Consider the following 23,506-nt stretch of genomic DNA (forward strand, 5'->3'; position numbering starts at 1 on the left):
TGTGTACAGTAGATGTTAACACTGTATGATTGCATAGCCTTACGAGGCCTTCCTCCTCCTCCTCCTCCTCCTCCTCCGAGAATTAGAGCCATAGGGCATGGGGAATACCAGCTCTGCCCCTTCCCTTTCATCCCTGCCTTCCCCCTGATTGCATAAGATTAGGAGCAGCTGAATAGGGCTAATCTCTGTTGCATATGAAGACTTCTCATTGGCTTCTGCCATTTGCACATGCAGAGCTGCCTTTTCCATTGAAGTGAATGGGAAAACACATTGACATCAATTCTGTATGTGCAACAGTACATTGGTTCCACCTGCATATTGAATGTATTTCTGGTAGTTCATCATCATCATCTGTTTAGCAAAGCACAAACTGTTATGAATGCATTTCTTTTTAAAGATAAAACTTTTAAAAAATAAATGAAACTTGTGTCCATATCTTATTTTAACAGGATGGCGAAGTGATTGGCATCAATACTTTAAAGGTTACTGCAGGAATTTCCTTTGCTATTCCTTCTGATCGTATCACTCAGTTCCTCTCAGAGAATTATGACAAACAAAGTAAAGGTAAAATGTGTAAGCAATAGAGGGGGATTTGACTAGAGAAGGATGCTTTGAATCCAATTAAATGCAAATGTTTTTCAAGAGAAATGCCCTAGGTCATCCTGACAGTTTTCCAGTATTATATGTACCTGGCACCAGGGGTGTTGTTAGGGAAGGCCTACCTGGGCATGGGCCTCGGATCTTTTTTGAGCTGTGCCCTGGATCTTTTGAGCTGTCCTAATTGCCATTTTTTAAATATTTCCCCATTGACTTTCATTGGAAAACAAAAACGGCCATAACTTTTTTGGTTTGTATGATAAATTCATGAAATCTGGAGGCTTGGTAGCCCCCATGGAACCGATTGAATCTGCCAAATTTCAGGCAGTTAGGACCAGTGGCTTTTGTGCTAGTCACAAGTAAAGTTTGCTATTTTCAAGAAAATGTGTCAAAGCAAAGAGCTATATTTGTTTGTGCTTCCACATATGTGCATGGAATTTGGGGAGCTGGAAGCCCCTATAGAGATGACTGATCCTGCCAAAGTTCAGACAGTTACGTCTCGTGGCTTTTGTGCTAGCCACAGGTAAAATTTGCTTTTTCCAAGAAAATCTGTCCAAGTAAAGAGGTATCATTTTTTGTGTGCTTCCACATAAATTCATGAAATTTGGGGACCTAGCAGGCCCTATGGAGCTGACTGAACCTTCCAAATTTCAGACAGTTAGGTCCAGAGGCTTTTGCGCTAGCCATGTGTAAATTTTCCTTTTCTCAAAGTCTAAAACAAAAAGTAAAAACTGTCAAGTCACCCAGGGGATTAGAGATCCTAATCAGAAGGTGTTTAAGGTGACCATTAGGAGGTCACTATCCCTAATCTCTGGTGTAGGGTTTTTTTGAGGTGCAAAAAACCTCTCTCCCCCTACTTTTCTTTTCTGCTCTTATATGCCCACTGTTGGGAGCTTTCCTGCAATGAAATTTTGAAGAAGGAGAAGGAAGGGAAGAAAGAGCTCCATGTGAAATACTGGTATTTCACACAGCATCTGATTTTACTGCCCCAAACTGGAACCTTTGGATTCTGCAGAAGTTTATTAGCAAGGGATCCAATCAGCTTCCACAAACGTCTTTCTCCCCCTCCACTTTAATTTCTCCTATATAGCTGTAGGACTCAAATAATCCCAAAGGGAGGTTTAGGACTATGTGGCACCATGATCGAGAAACTGCTGGGGCTTTTAAATAGGTTCTATAGTTTTAAAAAAGCTAGAAAAAGCCCTCAGCCACCTCACCTCATAAAGTTAATTTAAGTATGTGCAATCCTTACAAACCCTCCACAGCCTCCTAAATTCCTCTGAAGTACTACCTCTCTGAAAGGAGCCACTTGGCTTAGGGAATTTTCTCTACCCCCCCACCCACGCACATTTCCAGTCACCATTCTTCTTTTCTTCTTCCCTCCCCTTGCCTATCCTGTTCTTTCTTTCTCTTCTTTATTCCACCCAGAGCATATCTTGGGGAATTCTTAAAGAGAATTCTCTTTGGGCAAGAAAAGTTCTGAACTGTATTTGACTTTATACAAACAGACAAGAGGGTTGGTTTCTCCCCTTCTCACTCAAGTCTTTGAGAAGAGTGGGTTCACATGGTTGCAGAGAAACAAATCGGGGGCTGTTTTGTTTGTCACTTGCCATTATCCAGCAATAGGAAGGGCTGCAGCTCTGTGGCAGAGCGCATGCTAGGCAGGCAGAAGGTCCCAGGTTCAACCCCCCTCATTTCCAGGTATAGGGAAGAATCCTGCCTGAAACCCTGGAGAGCTGCTGCTGCCAGCCATTGTCGACAATACTGCGCTAGATGGACCCAGGTCTGACTCAGTACAAGGCAGCTTCCTATGTTCCTCTGAACAGAAAGCTTTAATAAAAATAGGAGTTTTTGGATTGTTTTTTAAGTGGAGGGGAGATAAATATTGCTAATTTATGCAATCCTATGTATGCCTGGGGACCGCGGTGGCTTAGTGGTTAAGACGCTGAACTGCAGACTGGAAGGTCGGCAGGTCAGCAGTTCGAGACCCGAGTGCTGCGTGACGGAGTGAGCTCCCGTCTTCAGTCCCAGCTTCTGCCAACCTAGCAGTTTGAAAGCAAGAAATTGCAAGTAGATAAATAGGTACCGCCTCGGCGGGAAAGGTAACAGCGTTCCGTGCACCTCGGTGTTCAGTCATGCCGGCCACATGACCACGGAAGCGTCTTCGGACAGCGCTGGCTCTTCGGCTTAGAAACGGGGATGAGCGCCGCACCCTAGAGTCGAACACGACTGGTTGGGGACACCTTTACCTTTACCTTTTTATGTATGCCTACTGAGAAGTCCCATTATGTTTAATGAGGCTTACCTTCAGGAAAGTGTGCATAGGATTCCAGCACAAGTTACTTTTGCAGGGAAGTTTGCACCTTGATGTTCTGCATATTTACTCAGAAATAAGTCCTGAGTTGTGAGCATGGTACTGCAGTCTTAATACAGTGCCTACCCAATTCTGTCTAATGAATTGACTACCCTTTCGGCTCAGTCCAATCCATGTTTTGTCATTTGTGGGTGGGTGTTTCTTTTTGCATGAACTCTAGCTTCAGTAGTGAGGGAAAGGCACTTAGTGCATGCTCAGAGTTTCTCCATAACTGAGCCTTAGTTTTGAAAACAGACTCATTGGCTGAATCCTGGTGAAGTCTTGGCACAAATGAAGTTATGGGGAGGAAGATACAATGAGAGCTTGTGCATAACAAGGAGGAGGTAGAGAGGAGTTGCACAAAACAAGGCATCTGTTTTTATGAAGAGTTGCTGGAGGATGGTAGGATGAGGAGGGATGGTTGCATGGAGGGGAATAGAATTGGTAGGGGGAGAATGTAAGTGCTCAGTGGTGAAAGAAAAACATTCTGCGCATGCTCAGAGGCACTCTCTATTTAAGAACATAAGAAGAGTCATGCTGCATCAGACCAAGGTCTATCTAGTCCTGCATTCTGTTCACACAGTGGTCAACCAGATGCCCACTGGAAACCCACAAGCAGGACATGAGTGCAATAGCACCTTCCCACCCATGTTCCCCTGCTGCTAGCATTGGTGAAATGTAAATAAATTCTTGTAAGTCTAAATTAGAATGCATGTACATCCTTCAGAAACCTTGCAGGTTTCTTGCCTGGGGGACACCTCTAATGACCTGTGCATTTTCATAAAATTTACCCAAAAACTATTGGGGAAGGGGTGAATGGAAGGGAAAGCAAATCACTCCCTCCCCCAAACTGGAGAACTCCCCTTCCACATGAACTGCTGCACCTATCCTTCTGAAACTTTGCTGGTTTCTTACTTAGGGACAATTGTAGGCTGTCTGTAACTTTCAAAACAATGGTCCACAAGGAACATAGGGAGATAAGTATGTCTTCTTTTGGAGACCTCAAAATGTCAAGGCACCTTTGCACAAAACCCCTTGTGGCTAGCACTCTGAAATTTGGAGACATGATCTCCTCTGATGGGGCAACGAATCCTGAAATTTTTATCCAATTCTTCCAAGGATTAAAAAACGTTATCGGCAGTTCCCTTTAAAAGAAAACATAAACCCTGCACCTATTTTTCTGACATTGGGCAGGTGTAATCCCTTTCTAGGGAGTTACTATGCCTGAAATTATCCAGTTCTGACCAAGAGAAAAAAGTTATAATTTTTTTTCTACTTTCCCATGGTAGTCAACAGGAAGCATAAAGACTCATTTTTCCAAACCTTGACTCAGGTTTGGTGCTGAGCTGAAGTGGTCCGACTACAAATTGGGCAGAGCAGAAGTGGGATGTTTTCCAAAATGCTGAATTGGGGTCTGAGTTGAAGTGGGGTGGGGGGTCAGTGCACACTTCTTATGTATGTGTGTAATCTATACACACACGCAAGCACACCGCATGCACATACCAGACACACACACACACACACACACACACATATATATATATTAGACGTGCGCTTAGACTCATGTGTATATGTGTGTGTGTGTGTGTGTGTATGCGCAAATTCGTGTTATGGGCCTGTGCCCCGGATCTTTTAAGATCCCAGCAACGCCCCTGCCTGGCACCATAATAACTCAGAGCAGAAGTTCTCAAACTTTCTATCCCCAGGGCCTACTTGAGAGATCTGAGAATGACAGGCCCGCCAGTCACAAAATGGTGGCAGACAGAAGTGGAGTTTGGCATTATCAGCTGGCGATTACTGCTATCATTTTATATTGATATCTACTCCTTTGGGAATTGCTACATTCTTTGCCACAGTTATTTCCTTGTAGCAAGGTGTTCCATAATTCAGCTTTCAATTATGTAGGCATGGGCTCCGGAGGTATCATTACCCAGCCTCCCCATTTCAGGCAGAATTTGCTGATCCAGAGGCTCGAAGGAGGACTTCTTATTTTATATTGTTTTTCTCCACCCTTGTTATGGGATGAGGAGCGGAGAAGACTTTTCCTCCTGGTTGACCCCTTCTTTACAGGGGTCTACCCTGTACAGGGATTCCTCAAGAAAAGAATTTCTGATAGGCTGCCACCAGTCAGGACAACCTCCTCACACACCCTGGTCTGTCCAGCTGCTTGTTTCTGAGCTCTGTTGCTAAGGTCTGCTCTGCCCCAGCCCCAGGAGAAGACTACAAGGAAGGTGCTTTGGACTTTATTTATTTATTTATTAAATTTATTAATCGCCCATCTGACTGGTCACCCAGCCACTCTGGGCGATGTACAACCCACCATAAAACAATTTAAAACAATAAAATTTTACCATAAATTTTTTTTTTTTTAAATACCCTAGCCCACCCCAAATGCCTGCCTGAACAGCCATGTTTTTAATGCACGACGGAAGCTCATTAAAGACTTTCCTTCCCAAAGGCCAGGAATACAGAACTTAACAAAAACCTTTAAAAAAATCCTAGAAACACAAGCATTAGCTTTGTAACCATGCAGTCTTTCACATGGGGAAGAGTTTAGTGAGAAATCCCTTTTAAAACAAAACATGGCCAAATATAAAATGGGAGTTTATTTATGAAAAAGGGGGAAAAAACAAAGGGAAGGCAACAATCAAACACATACACGGAATTCCAAATAAAACCAAAAGGTCAGTCTAACTTGTCTAATGACGTTACCTACCTGATTAGAGTCTTGGATCTCGGAGCATTTGCAGAGTTCACTGCAGAGAGGATGGTATGAGAGAGAACCCTCCAGTTAGATGGTATATGGAAAGGTCTAGAAGAACTGAGTGAATCCTTCTTTTTATGGGGATCTCAGCTCAGTAAAAGCCAGCCCCTTAGCACAGACTGATGGTTGCTTTATCCAATAACAAGATAGCTGTAACAAGATAGCTCCCATCTTTGCTGGTCTAGCCAGCAAATCAGAAAATTATGTAGTGGCTGGATCCACCTTCTTAATGACTGTACACTTACATATCAAAAGTCCAAGGTGGATGGAACCAGTCAGCCTATTTAAAAAAAGATTAAGGTTTTGGTTGCATTTTGGATGACAAAAAAAGAGATAAGGCTAGATAAACCTATCCAGGTTGCCTAGCAGAGTGCCAACTGACCAGATCTATCCTCTAGGAAGCGCTGTTGAGCTCCCTCAGTATATAGGGGTTGTCACAACCACACACATGCACACCCCTCTCAAGATATCCTTACTCGTCTCCTGTCATTTCTTCTACCCTTTTCACAGTTAACTTAAGACCTATCCACCCATACCGCCAGTTTCTTTCATCACCCCTCCTGCTGCTTTTACATTGACTTCCTCCTATAACAGCTTCCCTCTTTTTATCCCTTTCCTTTTTATTCCCAGTTTTTTTTTTAAGTAGCCTTGCTCACTAACTAACCCTTATTGCCACACCTGTCTATGCAGCATGCAGCCTTTATTTATTTATTTGTTTGTGTGTTTATTTAATTTATTAATCACCCATCTGGCTGGTCACCCAGCCACTCTGGGTAATGTACAAGCATATAATAAAACAGTTTAAAACAATAAAATTCTACAATAGAAACATTTTCTAAAATACCCTAACCCACCCCAAATGTCTGCCTGAACAACCACGTTTTTAATGCACAGCGGAAGCTCATTAAAGAGGGGGCATGGCGGAGTTCCCTAGGGAGGGAGTTCCCTAGGCATAGGGCAGTCAAGGGCAGTCAAGCCATGGCATAGGGCAGTCAAGCAAAGAGTCACTGGGCAGTCTGAAGCACTGAGACCCACTGGTGTGTCCCAGCCCACAGTCTGAGAAACACTTAGGGTGCAGTCCTGTGGGTTGTGCCCTGGGTACTTGTAAGCCCCCAAACCCAGAGGCTTACGAGCCTCCTTTGCAGAAATGCTGCATTTTAGCTAGACGGGCGATTTTTTAGCTAGACGGGCGATTTCATCTGTCTAGCCGAGGCTTCAGGGAGGGAGAGGCAAGGAGATGGGCAGCGATAGGAGAAGGCATAAGCCAGCTGCCCTGTCCTCTTCCTCTCCCTGCCCCCAGGAATGCCTCCTTTCTCCTGCCTTCATGCTCCGTTTACCAAGTGTGGAGAAACAGCTGGTGTGGTTCTCTCCACGCTGGCTATGAGGGGGAGGGGGAGGGGGAGGGGAGCCAGAAAACCGAAAAATGATTAAAACTGAAATTGGTTTCAAATATAAAGTTACGACAATAATAATAAAAGCATAAACTTAGCCTCCAGATGCCAGTCCAAAGACCATACGTTGCTTTTGAAATTGACAGGGAACACTTTTGAGAGCGCTGTCAGAATAGCGGGAAAATGCATGGAGAAGCAGGGGGGGAATGAACCCTCACCTCAATACCCCAACCCATAGGAATTTGCTTCTTTATGCAGTTGTTACCGTTAGGGGAAGGATAATGGGCAGAGGACGCTTTCAAGGCTTTTAAGAAATGAAGGAGCTATTGTTCCGTTATCACATGACCACTGCATGGTGGAATGACACTTCCATTTAGAAGTTGTAACGTTTGTGAACGTCATGAGTGGGGATGGTCATCTCCATGTTAGCACCTCACTTCCTTGGCGGTTCTAGGATTGCTGTTATGGAAATATTTCACATAATCAGCCCCAGTTGCATGTTCCATTGTTCACAAATTTCCAAGTCCCAGTGCTTCACATGGTGCTCATGTAATGTGTGACAAGCAACTGAGGGCGTCTAAGAAATGAGGGAGCACCTTTCAAACACTGTTTGGAGACCATGCCAGCTGTTATGTGAGCACTGTTTCGGGCAGCGCTTCCTTTGGAAGTCATGATGTTTATGAACAGCATAACATGTGATTGGGGCTAACGATGAGAAGCTTCCCCAGCAACCTCCAAAGCAGTGGGAATAATGTGGAGCTGTTCCACATGATCAGCTCCAGCCATACGATGAGTTATTTACAAAAGTTCCACTTGGAAGCGCTGCCGGGCCTCTTTCCACTGTCAGCCCCCTGCCCCCGTAGTGTTCGCAAGCAAGGCTCGATTGCGCGAGCAGGACCTCAGCCTGTGCTTGCGTCCAGAGCGCTGGACTCGATGAGATTATTCCCTCTTGAATGGTGTGCTTCTGTTGCTGGCAGCTCAGCACTTCTGGTAACGGAAGTCAAGTGTATTCCCATGCTGGAGTGGACTCCTCCCTCACCCCTACTCCCAGCTGAGGGCTTGCTTCACCAGCTCAAGCTGACTTGGTAGGGTAAGAAATGGATCACACAGAAATCCAATGAATGTCAAAGGAGTTAATACTGTTCTGTAGTAAGATTGTTAGGGTACTTGTAGTAATTGGATTTCTTCAGCTGCTGTAGCCTTTCAGCAAATTGTTGGTGTGCTGGACGTTGACTGTGGCAAACCCTGTACTGGTGCCCACTAGTCCAAACAATGAGTAGGATCAGCACTGTGGGAGGAAGCATCCATTGGGCAAAAACAGCAATGGTGGCTTCTCCAGGGCAGGAGGTGTGCCTTTTTGCTTCTGACTTCGGGGCTACCATTGCTAGGGAAGCAGATGTCCGGAAGCTTCCAGAATGGTCATTCAGCCACATGTTTACCTTTCCTGACTGGTTTTGTCTTGCAGCATGTGCGTTGTAGGCCTTCTGTATATATTTGTATTTGTTTAACCAGTTCCTTATTAAGTCATCATCCCCAGAGCTTTAGCTGGAATGCTTCTGAACTAATATAAACTAATGTACTGAATTCCTCTGCTGGTGGACTCTCAGTGTAACAGACCGGCTAAGGCTGCACTCCTGTACACACTTACCTGGGAGTAAGGATTGTGCTGTAAGTCAGAGTTACAATTTATAATGTGCCTCACTAGAGAGGTGTGAAGCACCTGTCTAGATTTGTGGCCTGTGAGCCTTTGCTTTTCAAGGCTCCTTCTCTACTGAGCTGAGCACAATTATTTTTCCATGTGTGAAATTGACTGTTGCGGTATATATGAACAACATACTATGTGGTAAGTTGCTGAGATCTTTTTGAACCGTTCATATTATTCCTCATTACTTCTGTGCATTCTGTGCTGGCTGTGTTTTTCCTTCTTCCTTTCTTCACATAATCTTATAGCAGCAAGTGCCCATTCAAACTGCCAGACCAGTCGCTCTGGAGAGTGCTTATCCATGAAGGAGACACAGCATAATAAGCCTGTGCTGCTGCTGAACCAAGGAGATTCAGTCCTCACCTTGGAAGCAGTGGAACTTGGGGGCAATCAAGCGCTGGGACTGGGGGTTGAGGCCTGGATTCTCTGCTGTGCCAGCCAGCAAAACTGTCAGTCTAAATTGTTGTTGGGATTTATTTCAATATCTCGCTGTGATAATGGATTATATTCAAAGTGTGGCAGTAAATATAAAATCAAACCTTTTTCAGTGCCTAAGTAATTTCTGATATTATTCCAGCCACCTCTGGAAAAACTGAAGCTCCAGTTGCAGAAGTAATCACAATCCGTATCTGGGGTACATTTTAATACAGGAAGAAAATAGAGTGTGCAAATGATTATCACTGCAATGATAGAACAATGGTTTTGGAAAGGACCAAAAGGCCACCACCCCCTCTCCTCACTTGCTGAACAGCTAGATGTTAATCTTTTTGAAAGAGGTTTGGGCACACAGCCCCTGCTGTTGGATCAGTGAGGAGAACTGTGCACCCGGCAGATGTTTGTCCATACCGTTCCCTATCCAGCAGTATATATGAGCATGCAGGCCTGTTGCACAGTGCCCAATGCTACACCAGGGCAAGGGCCTTCTGCAGGGTATCACTTGGAGTACGTCATCACTTCACCCAACAGTCATTCTGTGCTAATAATGGCAACCCCTGATGTTGCAGAAGGATGGGGGGAAATGAAGAGCTTGTGAAGAAAAATTCTTTTCTAGTACTTCACAAGTGGTGCAAAAAATGGTAAAATATCCTCTATTAACTATCCATCTTTGACTCTTGCTGCCTCAGCTGTTCCAGGGAGACTAATATATAATGTTGTTTCTCTAGTAGATAGAAAGTCTGCTTTTGATTTCAGCCAAAACATGCTTCAGACTCAAGAAGCAACATTGGAAGTAATTAGAAGCAGCTTCCCGCACCAGTGCAACATGAAAACCAACCAGCTAAAATGAAATAAATAAAACCTGCTGCTAAAGAACCATACACATAGTAACTACCTTGATACCCAAATGCCAATCCATTTTTTAATGCAACATGGTACTTTTGGAAGATATTCAGCCTTAAACTCTGGCATTTGTTAAAGGGAAGGAAATTCCACAACGAGCTCAGGGCCATGGTCACTAAAAGCATACTCTCCCTTGGTGCACATGCGATAGAATCAGGAGGGCATCTGCTAGTCTTAGGGTCAAATCAGATAAGACATTGGAGATGTCTTCAAGTACTTGAAAGGCTGTCACAGAGAGGTAGGCTAGGATCTCTTCTCGATCATCCCAGAGTGCAGGACACGGAATAATGGGCTCAAGTGACAGGAAGCCAGATTCCGGCTGAACATCAGGAAAAACGTCCTGACTGTTAGAGCAATACGACAATGGAAGCAATTCCCTAGGGAGGTGGTGGGCTCTCCCACACTGGAGGCATTCAAGACGAGGCTGGACAGCCATCTGTCAGGGATGCTCTGACTTGGATTCCTGCATTGAGTAAGGGGTTGGACTCGATGGCCTTGTAGGCCCCTTCCAACCCTACTATTCTATGATTCTATGATTCTATGCATAAATGGATATCCTGTCTCTTTCTATTTATTTTAAAAGCAGCTGAGTCCTCAAAATTGGATTGAGCACAGGGAAAGTTTTCTTTCCCATGCCATTTTTCCAGGGACACATCTCCCCCTCCCCAGCAACTGTTTGTCCTGGTGGGACTTCAGGTGCTTCCAAACCAAGGGCTCCTCGAGCTACCAGTTAGGAGGCATTGTGTGAGTATTCCATCTTTTTCTCCTTAACGAATCTCCCTCCCCCATCCCCGATAAGAAAATAGATGGAAGAAGCAGTGGGAAAATGCAGAAAGGTTATGTGTGGAAGATATTATTATCTGGAAACCTCATAAAATACCACGAATGAGGCAGAGTGATGGCACGATAAAAGCCTTATCTGGAAACACCCTTACACCCTTACAGGAAAAGGGCATGGGGACAGTCATGTAATGGTACGTTTTGAAGTGCAGCCAATCCTGGTGAGAGTCCCCACAGCCATGCCCCCCCACAAAGCATCCCAAAATGCTTGTGTTAATCCATATCAACAAACGAGTTCTAGAAGCTTTCATCTCCACGAAAGCAGATCTTTTGTAAAGCCCATTCAAAACCAAGCCCTCACAAAATTCTTCACTTTAAAACAGGGAACGATATATTGTTGTGGGGACGATACATTTCCTCCCACTAACTGTGAGGATTGCAGAGGGAACAGGGAATTCTGAGGTGGGTGGCAGATGATGTCAGTGTCCCTGCTCATAAAAGAGTGCTGGTGCTGCATCCCTGTGAGCCCTGGTTCCACTCTACCACTGCATGGTGGTGGAAAGGATTAATGCTCCCCTTAGCACTTTCTTCTAACTCTGGGGCCCTGCAAATCTTTTAAAACAAAGTTAAAGAGACAGGAAAATTGGTCACATTTCACCAGCATCTCATCTGATTTGGCTCTTGGAGGTTGCAGTGAGACATATGGAATAAAGAAGGGATTCTATTTGGGCTTGGTAAAAACATGGTATGATTTTAATGGTTATGTGTCACTATATAGACTCTATCTTTGGAAGACAATCGTACTCGGTCACGAGTGATCACCATGATGATGATGACTGTTTGAAGTGCATTAACTGCTCTGTAAAACTTTGTATACATTATGGAAACTGACTCAGATGCCAGGGCCCATGGTTGTATAGCCAGTATGGGTGCTGGAACATTTGTGTAATGGTGCCAGTGGGAGGTGGCTACTTTGTTATCCACCAGCTGAATCCTTCAAACCTTGTCAAGGGAAGTCCATGGAGTACGTGGTATGCATAGGCCAGGCCTGAGCCCCCTTTCTGCACACAGCGCTTTTCCTCCTTCAGAAGCTCAAATGTGGCCCTCCTTTCTCCTGATGGTTTCTCATCACCCATCATGTCAAACAGCCTTCCCCAGCCTGGTGCCCTCCAGATGATTCGAATCACAACTCCCAGGATTCCAGGCCATTGCCCTGTTGCCTGGGATGGATCGAAGTCCAAAACATCTGGAGGACACCAGGCTGGGGAAAGCTGAAAACTCTGTACCGAAGAACCTAAGCAAAGTCGTGCTGGATCAGACCAAGGCCCATCTAGTGCAGCATTCTGTTCCCACAGTGGCCAATCATCTGCCCCCAGGAAACCCACAAACAGGACGAGGGTGCAACAGCGCCCTCTCGCCCATGTTCCCCAGCAACTGGTATAGTTAGGCATGCTACCTCTGGTATTGGAGGTTGTTGTTCAGTCGTTCAGTCGTGTCCGACTCTTCGTGACCCCATGGACCATAGCACGCCAGGCCTTCCTGTCCTGCGCTCTCTCCCAGAGCGTGCTCAAGTTCATATTCATTGCATCGGTGATGCTATCTAGCCATCTCATCCTCTGCCGTCCCCTTCTCCTTTTGCCTTCAGTCTTTCCCAGCATCAGGGTCTTTTCCAGAGAGTTTTCTCTTCACATTAGGTGGCCAAAATATTTGAGCTTCAGCTTCAGTATCTGTCCTTCCAATGAGCACTCAGGGTTGATTTCCTTTAGGATTGACTGATTTGACCTCCTTGCAGTCCAGGGGACTCGTAAGAGTCTTCTCCAGCACCACAGTTCGAAAGCATCAATTCTTCGGCGCTCAGCCTTCCTTATAGTCCAGCTCTCACAGCCATACATTACTACTGGGAAAACCATAGCTTTGATTAGATGGACCTTTGTCGGCAAGGTGATGTCTCTGCTTCTTACTATGCTGTCTAGGTTTGCCATAGCTTTCCTCCCAAGGAGCAAGCGTCTTTTAATTTCATGGCTACAGTCACCATCTGCGGTGATCTTGGAGCCCATGAAAATAAAATCTGTCACAGCTTCCATTTCTTCCCCTTCCATATGCCAGGAAGTGATGGGGCCAGATGCCATGATCTTAGTTTTTTTAATGTGGAGTTTCAAACCAGCTTTTGCACTCTCCTCTTTCACCCTCAACAAGAGGCTCTTTAGATCCTCTTCACTTTCTGCCATTAGGGTGGTATCATCTGCATATCGGAGGTTGTTGATAATTCTCCCGGCAATCTTAATTCCGACCTGTGATTCATCCAACCCGGCATTTCTCATGATGTACTCTGCATATAAGTTAAATAAGCAGGGTGACAATATGCAGCCTTGTCGTACTCCTTTCCCAATTTTGAACTAATCGGTTGTTCCATGTCTGGTTCTTACTGTTGCTTTTTGACCCTCGTACAGGTTTCTCAGGAGACAGGTTAGGTGGTCTGGTACTCCCATCACTTTAAGAATTTGCCACAGTTTGTTGTGATCCACACAATCAAAGGCTTTAGTGTAGTCAATGAAGCAGAAATAGATGTTTTTCTGGAATTCTCTTGCTTTCTCCATGATCCAGCGAATGTTGGCGATTTGATCTCTAGTTCCTCTGCCTCTTCGAAACCCAGCTTGTACTTCCAGTAGTTCTCGGTTCGCATACTGCTGAAGCCTAGCTTGTAGGATTTTGAGCATCACCTTGCTGGCATGTGAAATGAGTGCAATTGTGTGGTAGTTTGAACACTCTTTGGCGTTGCCCTTCTTTGGAACTGGAATGTAAACTGACCTTTTCCATTCTTGTGGCCACTGTTGAGTGTTCCAAATTTGTTGGCATATTTAGTGCACCACTTTAACAGCATCATCTGTTAGGATTTTAAATAGCTCAGCTGGAATACTGTCATCTCCGCTAGCTTTGTTGTTACTAATGCTTCCTAAGGCCCACTTGACTTCACTCTCGAGGATGTCTGGCTCAAGTTCAGTGACCGCACTGTCATGGCTATCAGGGACATTAAGATCTTTCCTGTATAGTTCTTCTGTGTATTCTTTCCACCTCTTCTTATTCTCATCTGCTTCTGTTAGGTCCCTGCCTTCTTTGTCCTTTATCATGCCCGTCTTTGCACAAAACTTTCCCTTGATATCTCTGATTTTCTTGAAGAGATCTCTAGTCTTTCCCATTCTGTTGTTTTCCTCGATTTCTTTGCATTGTTCATTTAAGAAGGCCTTCTTGTCTCTCCTTGCTATTCTCTGTAACTCTGCATTCAGTTGGATATATCTTCCCCTTTCTCCCTTGCTTTTCGCTTCCCTTCTTTCCTCAGCTACTTGTAAAGCCTCATCAGACAGCCACTTGGCTTACTTGGCTTTCTTTTTCTTTGGGATGGATTGAGTTGCTGCCTCCTGAACAATGTTATGGACCTCCGTCCATAGTTCCTCAGGCACTCTGTCTATCAGGTCTAATCCCTTAAATCTATTCATCACCTCCACTGTATATTCATAAGGGATATGATTTAGGTCATACCTGAATGGTTTAGTGGTTTTCCCTACATTCTTCAATTTAAGCCGAAATTTTGCAACAAGAAGCTCATGATCTGAGCCACAGTCAGCTCCAGGTCTTGTTTTTACTGACCGTATAGAGCTTCTTCATCTTTGGCTGCAAAGGACATAATCAATCTGATTTCGATATTGACCATCTGGTGGTGTCCATGTGTAGAGTCACCTCTTGTGCTGTTGGAAAAGAGTGTTTGCTATGATCAGCGTGTTCTCTTGGCAAAACTCTATTAGCCTTTGTCCTGCTTCATTTTGTACTTCATTTTGCCTGCCTGTTATCCCAGTGATTTCTTGACTTCCTACTTTAGCATTCCAATCCCCTATGATGAAGAGGACATCTTTTTTTGGTGTTAGTTCTAGAAGGTGTTGTAGGTCTTCATAGAACCGATCAACCTCAGCTTCTTCGGCATCAGTGGTTGGGGCATAGACTTGAATTACTGTGATGTTGAATGGTTTGCCTTGGATTCGTACTGAGATCATTCTGTCGTTTTTGAGATTGTACCCCAGTACTGCTTTTCCCACCCTTTTGTTGACTATGAGTGCTATTCCATTTCTTCTAAGGGATTCTTGCCCACAGTAGTAGATATGATGGTCACCTGAATTAAATTCACCCATGCCTGTCCATTTTAGTTCGCTGATTCCCAAGATGTCGATGTTCAGTCTTGCCATCTCATGTTTGACCACCTCCAGCTTACCTTGATTCATTGATCTTACATTCCAGGTTCCTAAACAATATTGTTCTTTACAGCATCGGATTTTCTTTTCACCACCAGACACATCCACAGCTGATTGTCCTTTCGGGTTTGGCCCAGCCGCTTCACTCTTTCTGGCGCTACTTGGAAATTCCCTCTGCTCTTCCCCAGTAGTATATTGGCCACCTTCCAACCTGAGGGGCTCATCTTCCGGCGTCATATCTTTTAGTCTTGTGATACGTTCCATGGGGTTTTCTTGGCAAGAATACTGGAGTGGGTTGCCATTTCCTTCTCCAGTGGACCACATTTTGTCAGAACTGTCTGCCATGACCTGTCCGTCTTGGGTGGCCCTGCACGGCATAGCTTATGGCTTCACTGAGTTACGCAAGCCCCTTCGCCACAACAAGGCAGTGATCCATGAAGGGGGTATTGGAGGTAGCACATAGCAATCAAGACTAGTAGCCATTGATAACCATGTTGTACATGTTGTACCTGCCTGTTGAAATGAGTCTGCACCAAACTGTATGCTTGATTAGTGGCAATGTGTGGCATTATAAATCCTGAGCTCCTTCTGCATTTGACATTAATTATAAGAAATCATGAAGAGAGTCACCAGTTTATGGTGGTGAACAGCCCCAACACCATTCCTCCTGACCATCCTCTGATACGGGAATCATATGGAGAAATTTATTGTATGGTACAATACGATGCTCACTTTTATGTAGGGAATAATATATTGTATGATAGACTTATATACAAATGGATATACCCCTATTGTGATGTCAGTGATTGTGAGTGACACTTCCAAAATGTGTCCCTGAAAGAATTTGAGTTATTGTATCCATGGAGCACTGGCTCATACAATTCCTGGACTGAGGATGGGAGAGAGAGATTACATGGAAGCTCTTCACCACCCTAAACCAGCTCTACTGCTATTTGTACAGTGAGAAAAGATCTGAGAGAGTGTTTCCCTTTGGCAGAAGAGTAATAAATGCCATGAAAAGATTTTGCTGCAGCATGGAATCCTCTCCTGGGCTTTCGAAGCTGATTTATGGGTGCATGAACTTACACAGCAGGTGATGTACAAGGACACATGCTGTCCCCCCTACACACTGCTGCAGGCATACCTTATATGATTTGTCTCAGGAGTTCCCCCTTGGGCTGATTTCATAATACATGCATGTTAGGTGGGATGCCTGTGTGGATGCTCAACCCAGTTTTAGTTGTAAAGAACTGGAATAATTTTATAAGGATGCCAGCACAGCAAGACCTGAAAGTCAAGAAAACTATTATTTGACCTGAAAGTCAAGAAAACTACCCAAAAGAATAGCCCCCAGAAACAGAAGAGGTGTTCCTCTTTGCCTTCAGCATGCTGAGAGGGACAACCGAGGGGGCAGGGCCAGCACGTTCCCCCTCCTTGCCTTACGTGCTTTGGGAAAGCCTGGATAGGGCTAGTCCTCCAAGGGTCAGGCACCTTAGCTGCTTTGGGGGTCATAGAGTGAAAGAAGGTAGGAGAACTGGTGCTCCTATATATAAGAGAACTATCTTTCTGATTTGCCTTTTGCACAAACACACTTTGGGTGAAGGTTTGACCTTAGGCTAAATAGATGTATATAAATGTTATCATTTATAAGGGCCCCCACAAAACAAAGCTGTCAGATCATTTAGAAACTTGGCAGCTTATCTGGCCATTCCACAGGGAAGCCTCCCTGCCCCTACCCCCCAAGCTGGAATTGAGCTTTTCTGGCAACCTGATGGCTTTAGTTGCTGCTCTGCAGCCAGTTGTTTGTGCTGCCACAAAAGTTAAAGCTAACCCTGAGCAAATAGAAAGATGGGCCTTTTCTCTCCCCTTTCTAAAACCCCCTTACTGCAGCCTCCCCAAACCTCAGGGCCATTTACAGCCCACAGAGCCAGGTTTTCAGGGCTAAGGGAATGGCCTGTGTTCAGCTTCGGAGCTCTGTCAAGCTACATGCCTTTGGGTTTTTTTCTTTGATTCTGTTTCACACTAAATTTGTTCTCAGGACCACTTTAAAAATGTTTAACAAGGGTTTTTGTTTTTATTCCAGATGGGAAAAAAAGGTTTATTGGCATAAGGATGCTGACAATAACACCTCTGTAAGTCTTTCTCAGTATACGTGAATTCAGAATATCTTGAACTGCACTCTGGAAGATATAGTTCCCCCTGTCATGCTTACACACTCTCAGCTCCTTACCCACCTTTCCCCAATTTTCCCTTCCTCAAACGCAGGGGAGGCCTGCAGCATTGCTCAGTTGCTTTTGCCCAAAGAGTTCATGCTCTTCATTGCTGCTGGAATAATGTGCGTGTTCCCTGAACCCTCAACCACCACCTCCATCCCTGTGCTATTAAAACAATACAAGCCCTGCCTACCCACCTTGCCTTTCATCTATATAAATATTGAAATATGCATAAATATGTAGTAAAGCTGTTTTTTTTTTTTAAATGAATCAATTGGGGTAAAAATCTTTGGTTCTTCAAAAGCCTCTGGCAGGAGAAAAAATAAAATGTATAGGGGTATTTTTTTAAAAAAGAGTAGTAGCAGCAGTAGTAATACAGTGATTCAATTTTGGTAATACTTGTGCTTTTTTTCTTAGACTAGTGGAAGAACTTAAGCTTAATGATCCAGATTTTCCAGATGTCAGTAGTGGAATTTATGTACATGAAGTTGTTCCACATTCACCGTCACAGAGGTATGTTGGTCCCAAACCAGAAGTTGTTGCTCTACTTAAAACTTACTATATCCAGCAGAAACCAATAGAGGTTTTGTGGTTGACTTTTTTGTTTTGTTTGTATTCTGTAAAAAACCCTTGTAATTAGACTTGTACTTCCTTTTTAAGGAGCAGTATACCTAATGAAATTTCATTTTTAAATGTCATTTTACAGTCTCAGCTGTTCCAGATCTTAAATCAAGTATGAGGTCCATAACATGTGTATTTGGAAGGCAAAAAATACCCCCTTTTCTTTTTTTTTAAATATCTGCTCTCTAATCATAATAGAATGGCTGTAGTTTTGGAATTTCTGTACCTCAGAGTACTTTTAGAAACTTCATATCAATATTATCCAAACACTTCAAATGGTAAAACTTGTTGGGTTGCATCCAAAGATTCCTTCCCTCTGGAGGAATATTACAAAGATTTGTATGTGAAAAAATAACAAAACTGCCTGCTTAGATAGTATGCTTTATACCCTTTAGACACTGATCTGAACATATTTTAGGATAAAAAACATTGATCCTAACCTCTGGGAGTTAAAGTGTTTACAAATTCACTTATCTATTAAAAAGCAAAAAAAAGTGACAGTTAAGGCATGCCCTGCACTATGTAAGCAGCAAACATGTTCTGTACCATAGCTTCTGTGCACCCACACTTTCCCTTGGTCTTTGAGCCTTGATCATCTTTCTCTGCAAGCTGAGAAAACACTAAAGGTCATGATGCAGTAAGGCAGTTGCCACCTAACTTCCTACTAACCTCCTACTTTCCTTATGTTCTTTTATTTGAATCAGAGAGAACAGCATACATTAGTAGTGACTGAGACCAGCATCAAGGGTTGGCATTATCAGGCACCTTCTAAGGCCCACAACCCATCAGGGGGCCCACTGATGACCTCCAGTCTCCTGGCCCTGCTGCCCCTCCTAGCTCTCACTGCCTGTTCACCTACCCTCTCAGAGCATGTAAGCAATGGCAAGAATGAGTAGGAGCAGCATCCTCCACACATCTTTAACTCTCCCTCTTAGCAGAGGGCCCAGAGAGAGAGAGACAGACAGACAGACAGACAGACAGACTGAGCAAGCCAAGGGGCAGTGGAGGCAGTGCAAGGAGGAGGTGGGCTCACTGAGGGAGGGCAGGGCTGGCCCTATCATTAGGCAGAGTGAAGCAGTTGACCCAGGCAGGAGATGCTGGGAGGCAATAGCAAGGTGTTGGAGAGAGACCTCTGTGCCAGGTATCCTGCTCCATGCCCCCTATGTCAGCTTGCTGCCTTCAGGTGCAGTGAAGGATGCTGTCCCATCATCAGTGTTGAAGACAGGTTCATCTGTCAGTCTTTTGATGGGATGGGAGAGGGCACCCTCTTGTTTTTCACCTCAGGCAGCCAGTTGTCTTGGGCCAGCCCTGAGGGAGGGGGAGAGTAAAACCTGGAACCAGCACTGATGGTGATGGCTGTGTATAGGGGTGAACATGTTGAAAGATGGTGGATGTGGAGAGACACAAAACTGGGGAAAGATGGACATAGGGTCAAGTGTCTGCATCATCATGAGCCGGCACACAAGTCAGCAAAAGAAGGTGAATTTACAGGCATTTATCACTATACAGGCATCGAACTGGCCTTTGCAACAGGTTAGCTCCTTTTAAAATGAATTAATTAAATCTTTAGAATTTAAAAGTAGAGCAAGTCTGCTTCTGACAACCTTGGATAGTTTGCTGGTTTTATTTTTGGTGAAACATTCTGAAGTGTGTGCTCATAGAACCTTTTTAAGAGATTGGTTGTCGGAATTAGTTTAGAATTTGAACGCTGATGTCTTGCTAAAGACTGATATGACATGGACTCCAACCTTGGTATTGTCCCCAACCAGAAAGAGGATTAAAGCTGAAAGAGCAAGGGAAGGTGTGAGTGTGTGGAGGTTGTGTGGAAATGAGCTCAATATGCTGATTAGGACTGACGCAGAACAAGTCTATTTGCTTTTTTCAAAAGATGGATTCCATGGAAGACCTGCTTATGTGCCTGAGTTTCTATTTAATTGAAGCCAGTTGATATATTTCCCCATTGTGAGGTGTGTCCCTCCCCACCCCCACCCTGCAGCACCTCACACTGTGCTGTTGTTGAAAGCATACGGACATGCAAAATGAAGCCTACGAACTGGCAAAAAATCACATCATGTGAAAACATAACGTCTGCAAATTCTGACACTCACTTTTGCAAAATGCAAAAACCCTCCACAAAAGGCATGTTGAGATGATAGTTGTGTAGAAGAATTATATTTGTGGTAGGAAGCAATGAACTTCAGTTTATAACTGTTTCTCTCTTGACAACACAGAGGTGGGATCAAGGATGGAGATATCATCGTTAAGGTGAATGGCCGTGCATTGATGACGTCTGCTGACCTGCAAGAGGCAGTGATGAATGAATCGCCTCTACTACTTGAAGTTAGAAGGGGAAATGATGACTTGTTATTTAACATAGAACCTGAAGTACTTATGTAAATCAAACTGAGGAAGATCTTTCTGACATAAACTCATTTAATCTGGAACTTCAGATACCTCCTTTACAGTGACAGTAATTATACCTTGTGTTGACTAATGACGAGGTGAACTAATGTAATGGCCTGAGCCTGATAGTCAACAATGAATGAGATTTCAACAGCACTACTTCATATTTCAAGTCATTGCAGATGTATTTAGATCCAGATTCCTCATGGTAGTTCTGCATATTAGATTTCATGTAGTGTAAGATTGGTGTATATGAAAGCAGCTCACATTGGTCATTCTTGTGGTTTAAGGAAAATATTTTTGCTTAATTAGGATCAGACGCTAAGCAACAAAATACGACTTCTGTCTGCAAAATACTCGGTTGGGTTAGTCCCCTCCCACTCCCCAGCCTTTGGGGGATCGCAGCCAGACTGCTGCCCTTTCTGTGGTTTGTGAGCAGCAGCATAAGCCAGGCTGACCCAAAACGGTAGTGAACTGGTTTAAATGTGAAATGGTATATTTGCTGTGCAAGGACTTAAGTTGCATGTGAACAGAGCAGAGAAATTGTAACTATCAAAAGAATGAGGAGTGATCAGATGCGGGAAAAGATCGCAGGTGGTGGTAGCCCGAGAGTGCTTGGTGGGTGCAAGAGCCGTGAGCCTGCCCTCGCATCGCTGATGCAGCACGGATGCCGAATTCACAACGACTCTGCAGCTGAGCACACCAGATGCCTCCTCTAAGCAAACTGAGTTTATTCAGGGGCAGAAATAAACAACATGTGTTTTGTGAAGGTACTTCTCTTAACAGGAAAACCCCCACGCCAGATACCAGCACTGTGATATCCCATTTGTCATCTCAGAACTTGTGAATATGTCCATCAGCTTTGACCAACAGAAAACAGCCCACACTGGAAGAGTTGTGCCAAATATTTCAAGCTCCATGGAGGCTGAGAAGCAATTTCTCTTTTTCTCTTAACGACAGAAGCATCTTCTAGTGATAGAAGACCTGTCCAGGTCTGAACCTGTTAACTTGGTTCAATGGTGCTGGGCAAACTGAAATGGGTATGGGTTGAGCCTTTAAACCTTCTGAAGCCTGCAGGGCTAGTAGAAGTGTTTGTGGGCGTGTGAGTGAGATGAGGGATTCATTGTGATGTATATAACAGGTGTGTGTACGTGCACACACAGAATGCAGAAGATGTGGCTACGTATGTAAATGGAGTGAGTGTAGCAAGGGGAGTGTGAGTGCATATGTGCAAATATGAAGAAGTGTTCTGGGTAAACAAAGAGTGAACAACAGCTATGACAATCTGTTGTCATGCCTGAAACACATCTAGATGGAAAGCAGACCCAGATCTATCCCTCTACAAGTGAGTGACCACTGTTGATGCATAAATGTGAAGTTGGACTCCAGCTTAGTGATTGTTCTTTATACTGATAAGCACTATGTCCCCGCATTCTCTAAGAACCAGCTCTAGGATGAGCTGAACAGGAAGGTAGTTTGTGTGTGTGTATGTGTGTGTGTATGTGCATGTGCATGAGAGGGAGATAAGGAAAGCGTGGCTACTAGGGGCAGGTGGGCAATTGGGGCTCTTGTATAGGAAGCAATTGCTAGGGTGAGGGTTAGAGACTGTGCAGGATTTTGGAAAAAAAAACCCCCCCCCCATTCATCATCCAAAGCCCTTTGAGATTTCAGTATATGAAACCTAAATATTTCCAAGCTGTTCTCTGCAACCACAAATGCAAGAGATTTAAAAAATATTTTTAATACAGGCTAATCTATTGCTCCATTATGCGGTATGGTTAATCTGGTCTCAGTCACAGGCTAGTATTATACTGAGGTCATGCAGAAGTGGAATGTAGTAAATGATTCTTATAGAATTATTGCCTGATATAAACTTAAAACAATGTGCAAAACAAAGCTAAAACTTTGAGAGAAAGTGCACAATGTTTCAGGGGTTTAAAATTATTTTTTCTTTGTATTGGAAAGCATTATTGTACAAATTGTATGCATATGACAAGTACTGTATGTCCTACTGTACAAAGATTAAAGTTTACACGAATGCAAAGTTTTGTGTTGAACTCTGTTTAGTTATTATTTTTTCTTCCCGGTACTATTACATACTGGCATAGCATTCCATAAGATACAATTGAAGAGCTTTAAAGCATCAGCTATAGTATTTTTGTTACAGCAGGCTCCTTTGACCTACTTACAGTGCTTGCTTACATTCACATGCTAACAGAGGATGCTTTAATTCGCGTTACCTTTGACTGAATCGATTACAGAGGTTCTCGATGTTCTAAGAAAACCTCCATTCCCAAATCTCCAATGCACTCCCAAATTGCCACCAAATTTATTGTGAGGAGAAAAGGGCCACATTTTTGCTTTAAAACAAGGCATGTGGGGAGTGTGTGCCTTGTTTTAATGCAAAATCACGCTCCCCTGAGGCTTCTGCATTAACACAAGGCTTGTTCTAAAGCAAAAATGTGGCTTTTTTCTTACCACTGAATTGGTGATTTCAACAGGGGTGGCGGCGGCTCCTGGTGTGTTCGGGAGGTGGGGGGGGATTGGCTCCTGGGGCCTCCAAAGTTGCCCACCCCTGATTTACAATGTCTGTAAATGTCTTTTCTCAGAAAAGAAGCAAACAGCCGGAAAACAAGTAGAGTACACATAAATACAAAAAAACAGCAATGTCCATCTTTTTTGTTTGCCAGATGCCCAAGAGAAAAAAATAGGCACTGAGTTTCTAATTTTTTGACAGAAAAAATATGAGAGGTCCTGATGTACTCTGCCAGTCATTCTGTGGTCTGCTGTGGAAACTGTTCAGTGCCTCTCTGAAATTATACTGAGTGGGAGTGGTCTGATGTAACTTGGGTGAGAAGGTGGTAAATTCCAGAGGTTATTCTCCACCTACGTATTTTGTCAGTCCTTATCTTTACCACTACCCTGTTTACCGAGGAATCCCTCCCTTTCCTCCCCTCTCAGTTTGCCTCAAAATGTTCTGAATCTAGTAAGAAGATGGCTGTAGTTTTTTTCTTCTGGATGCTTCCTCACAGGGAGACAGGATAGCGATCTTCAAATTTCTCAAAGGCTGTCATGCAGAAGATGGAGCAGACCTGTTCTCTGT

At 43.9% G+C, this 23,506-nt stretch overlaps 1 protein-coding gene across 1 annotated transcript in view; it reads left to right on the forward strand.

Moving 5' to 3' along the window:
- The window catches only part of HTRA3 (HtrA serine peptidase 3), a 54,162-nt gene extending 31,704 nt beyond the window's left edge, over positions 1-22,458 (forward strand). Inside the window, exons 6-9 of the mRNA XM_084857150.1 lie at positions 450-564; positions 17,250-17,298; positions 17,797-17,892; positions 20,232-22,458. Coding sequence (XP_084713276.1) covers positions 450-564; positions 17,250-17,298; positions 17,797-17,892; positions 20,232-20,397 — 426 coding nt within the window. The 3' untranslated portion in view covers positions 20,398-22,458. The remainder of the gene's footprint in view (positions 1-449; positions 565-17,249; positions 17,299-17,796; positions 17,893-20,231) is intronic.
- Positions 22,459-23,506: the final 1,048 nt, after the last annotated feature.

This window comes from Heloderma suspectum, chromosome 5, assembly GCF_057233095.1.
Source record: "Heloderma suspectum isolate Gila_16-S chromosome 5, 16-S_ref, whole genome shotgun sequence".
Lineage (NCBI taxonomy): Eukaryota > Metazoa > Chordata > Lepidosauria > Squamata > Helodermatidae > Heloderma > Heloderma suspectum.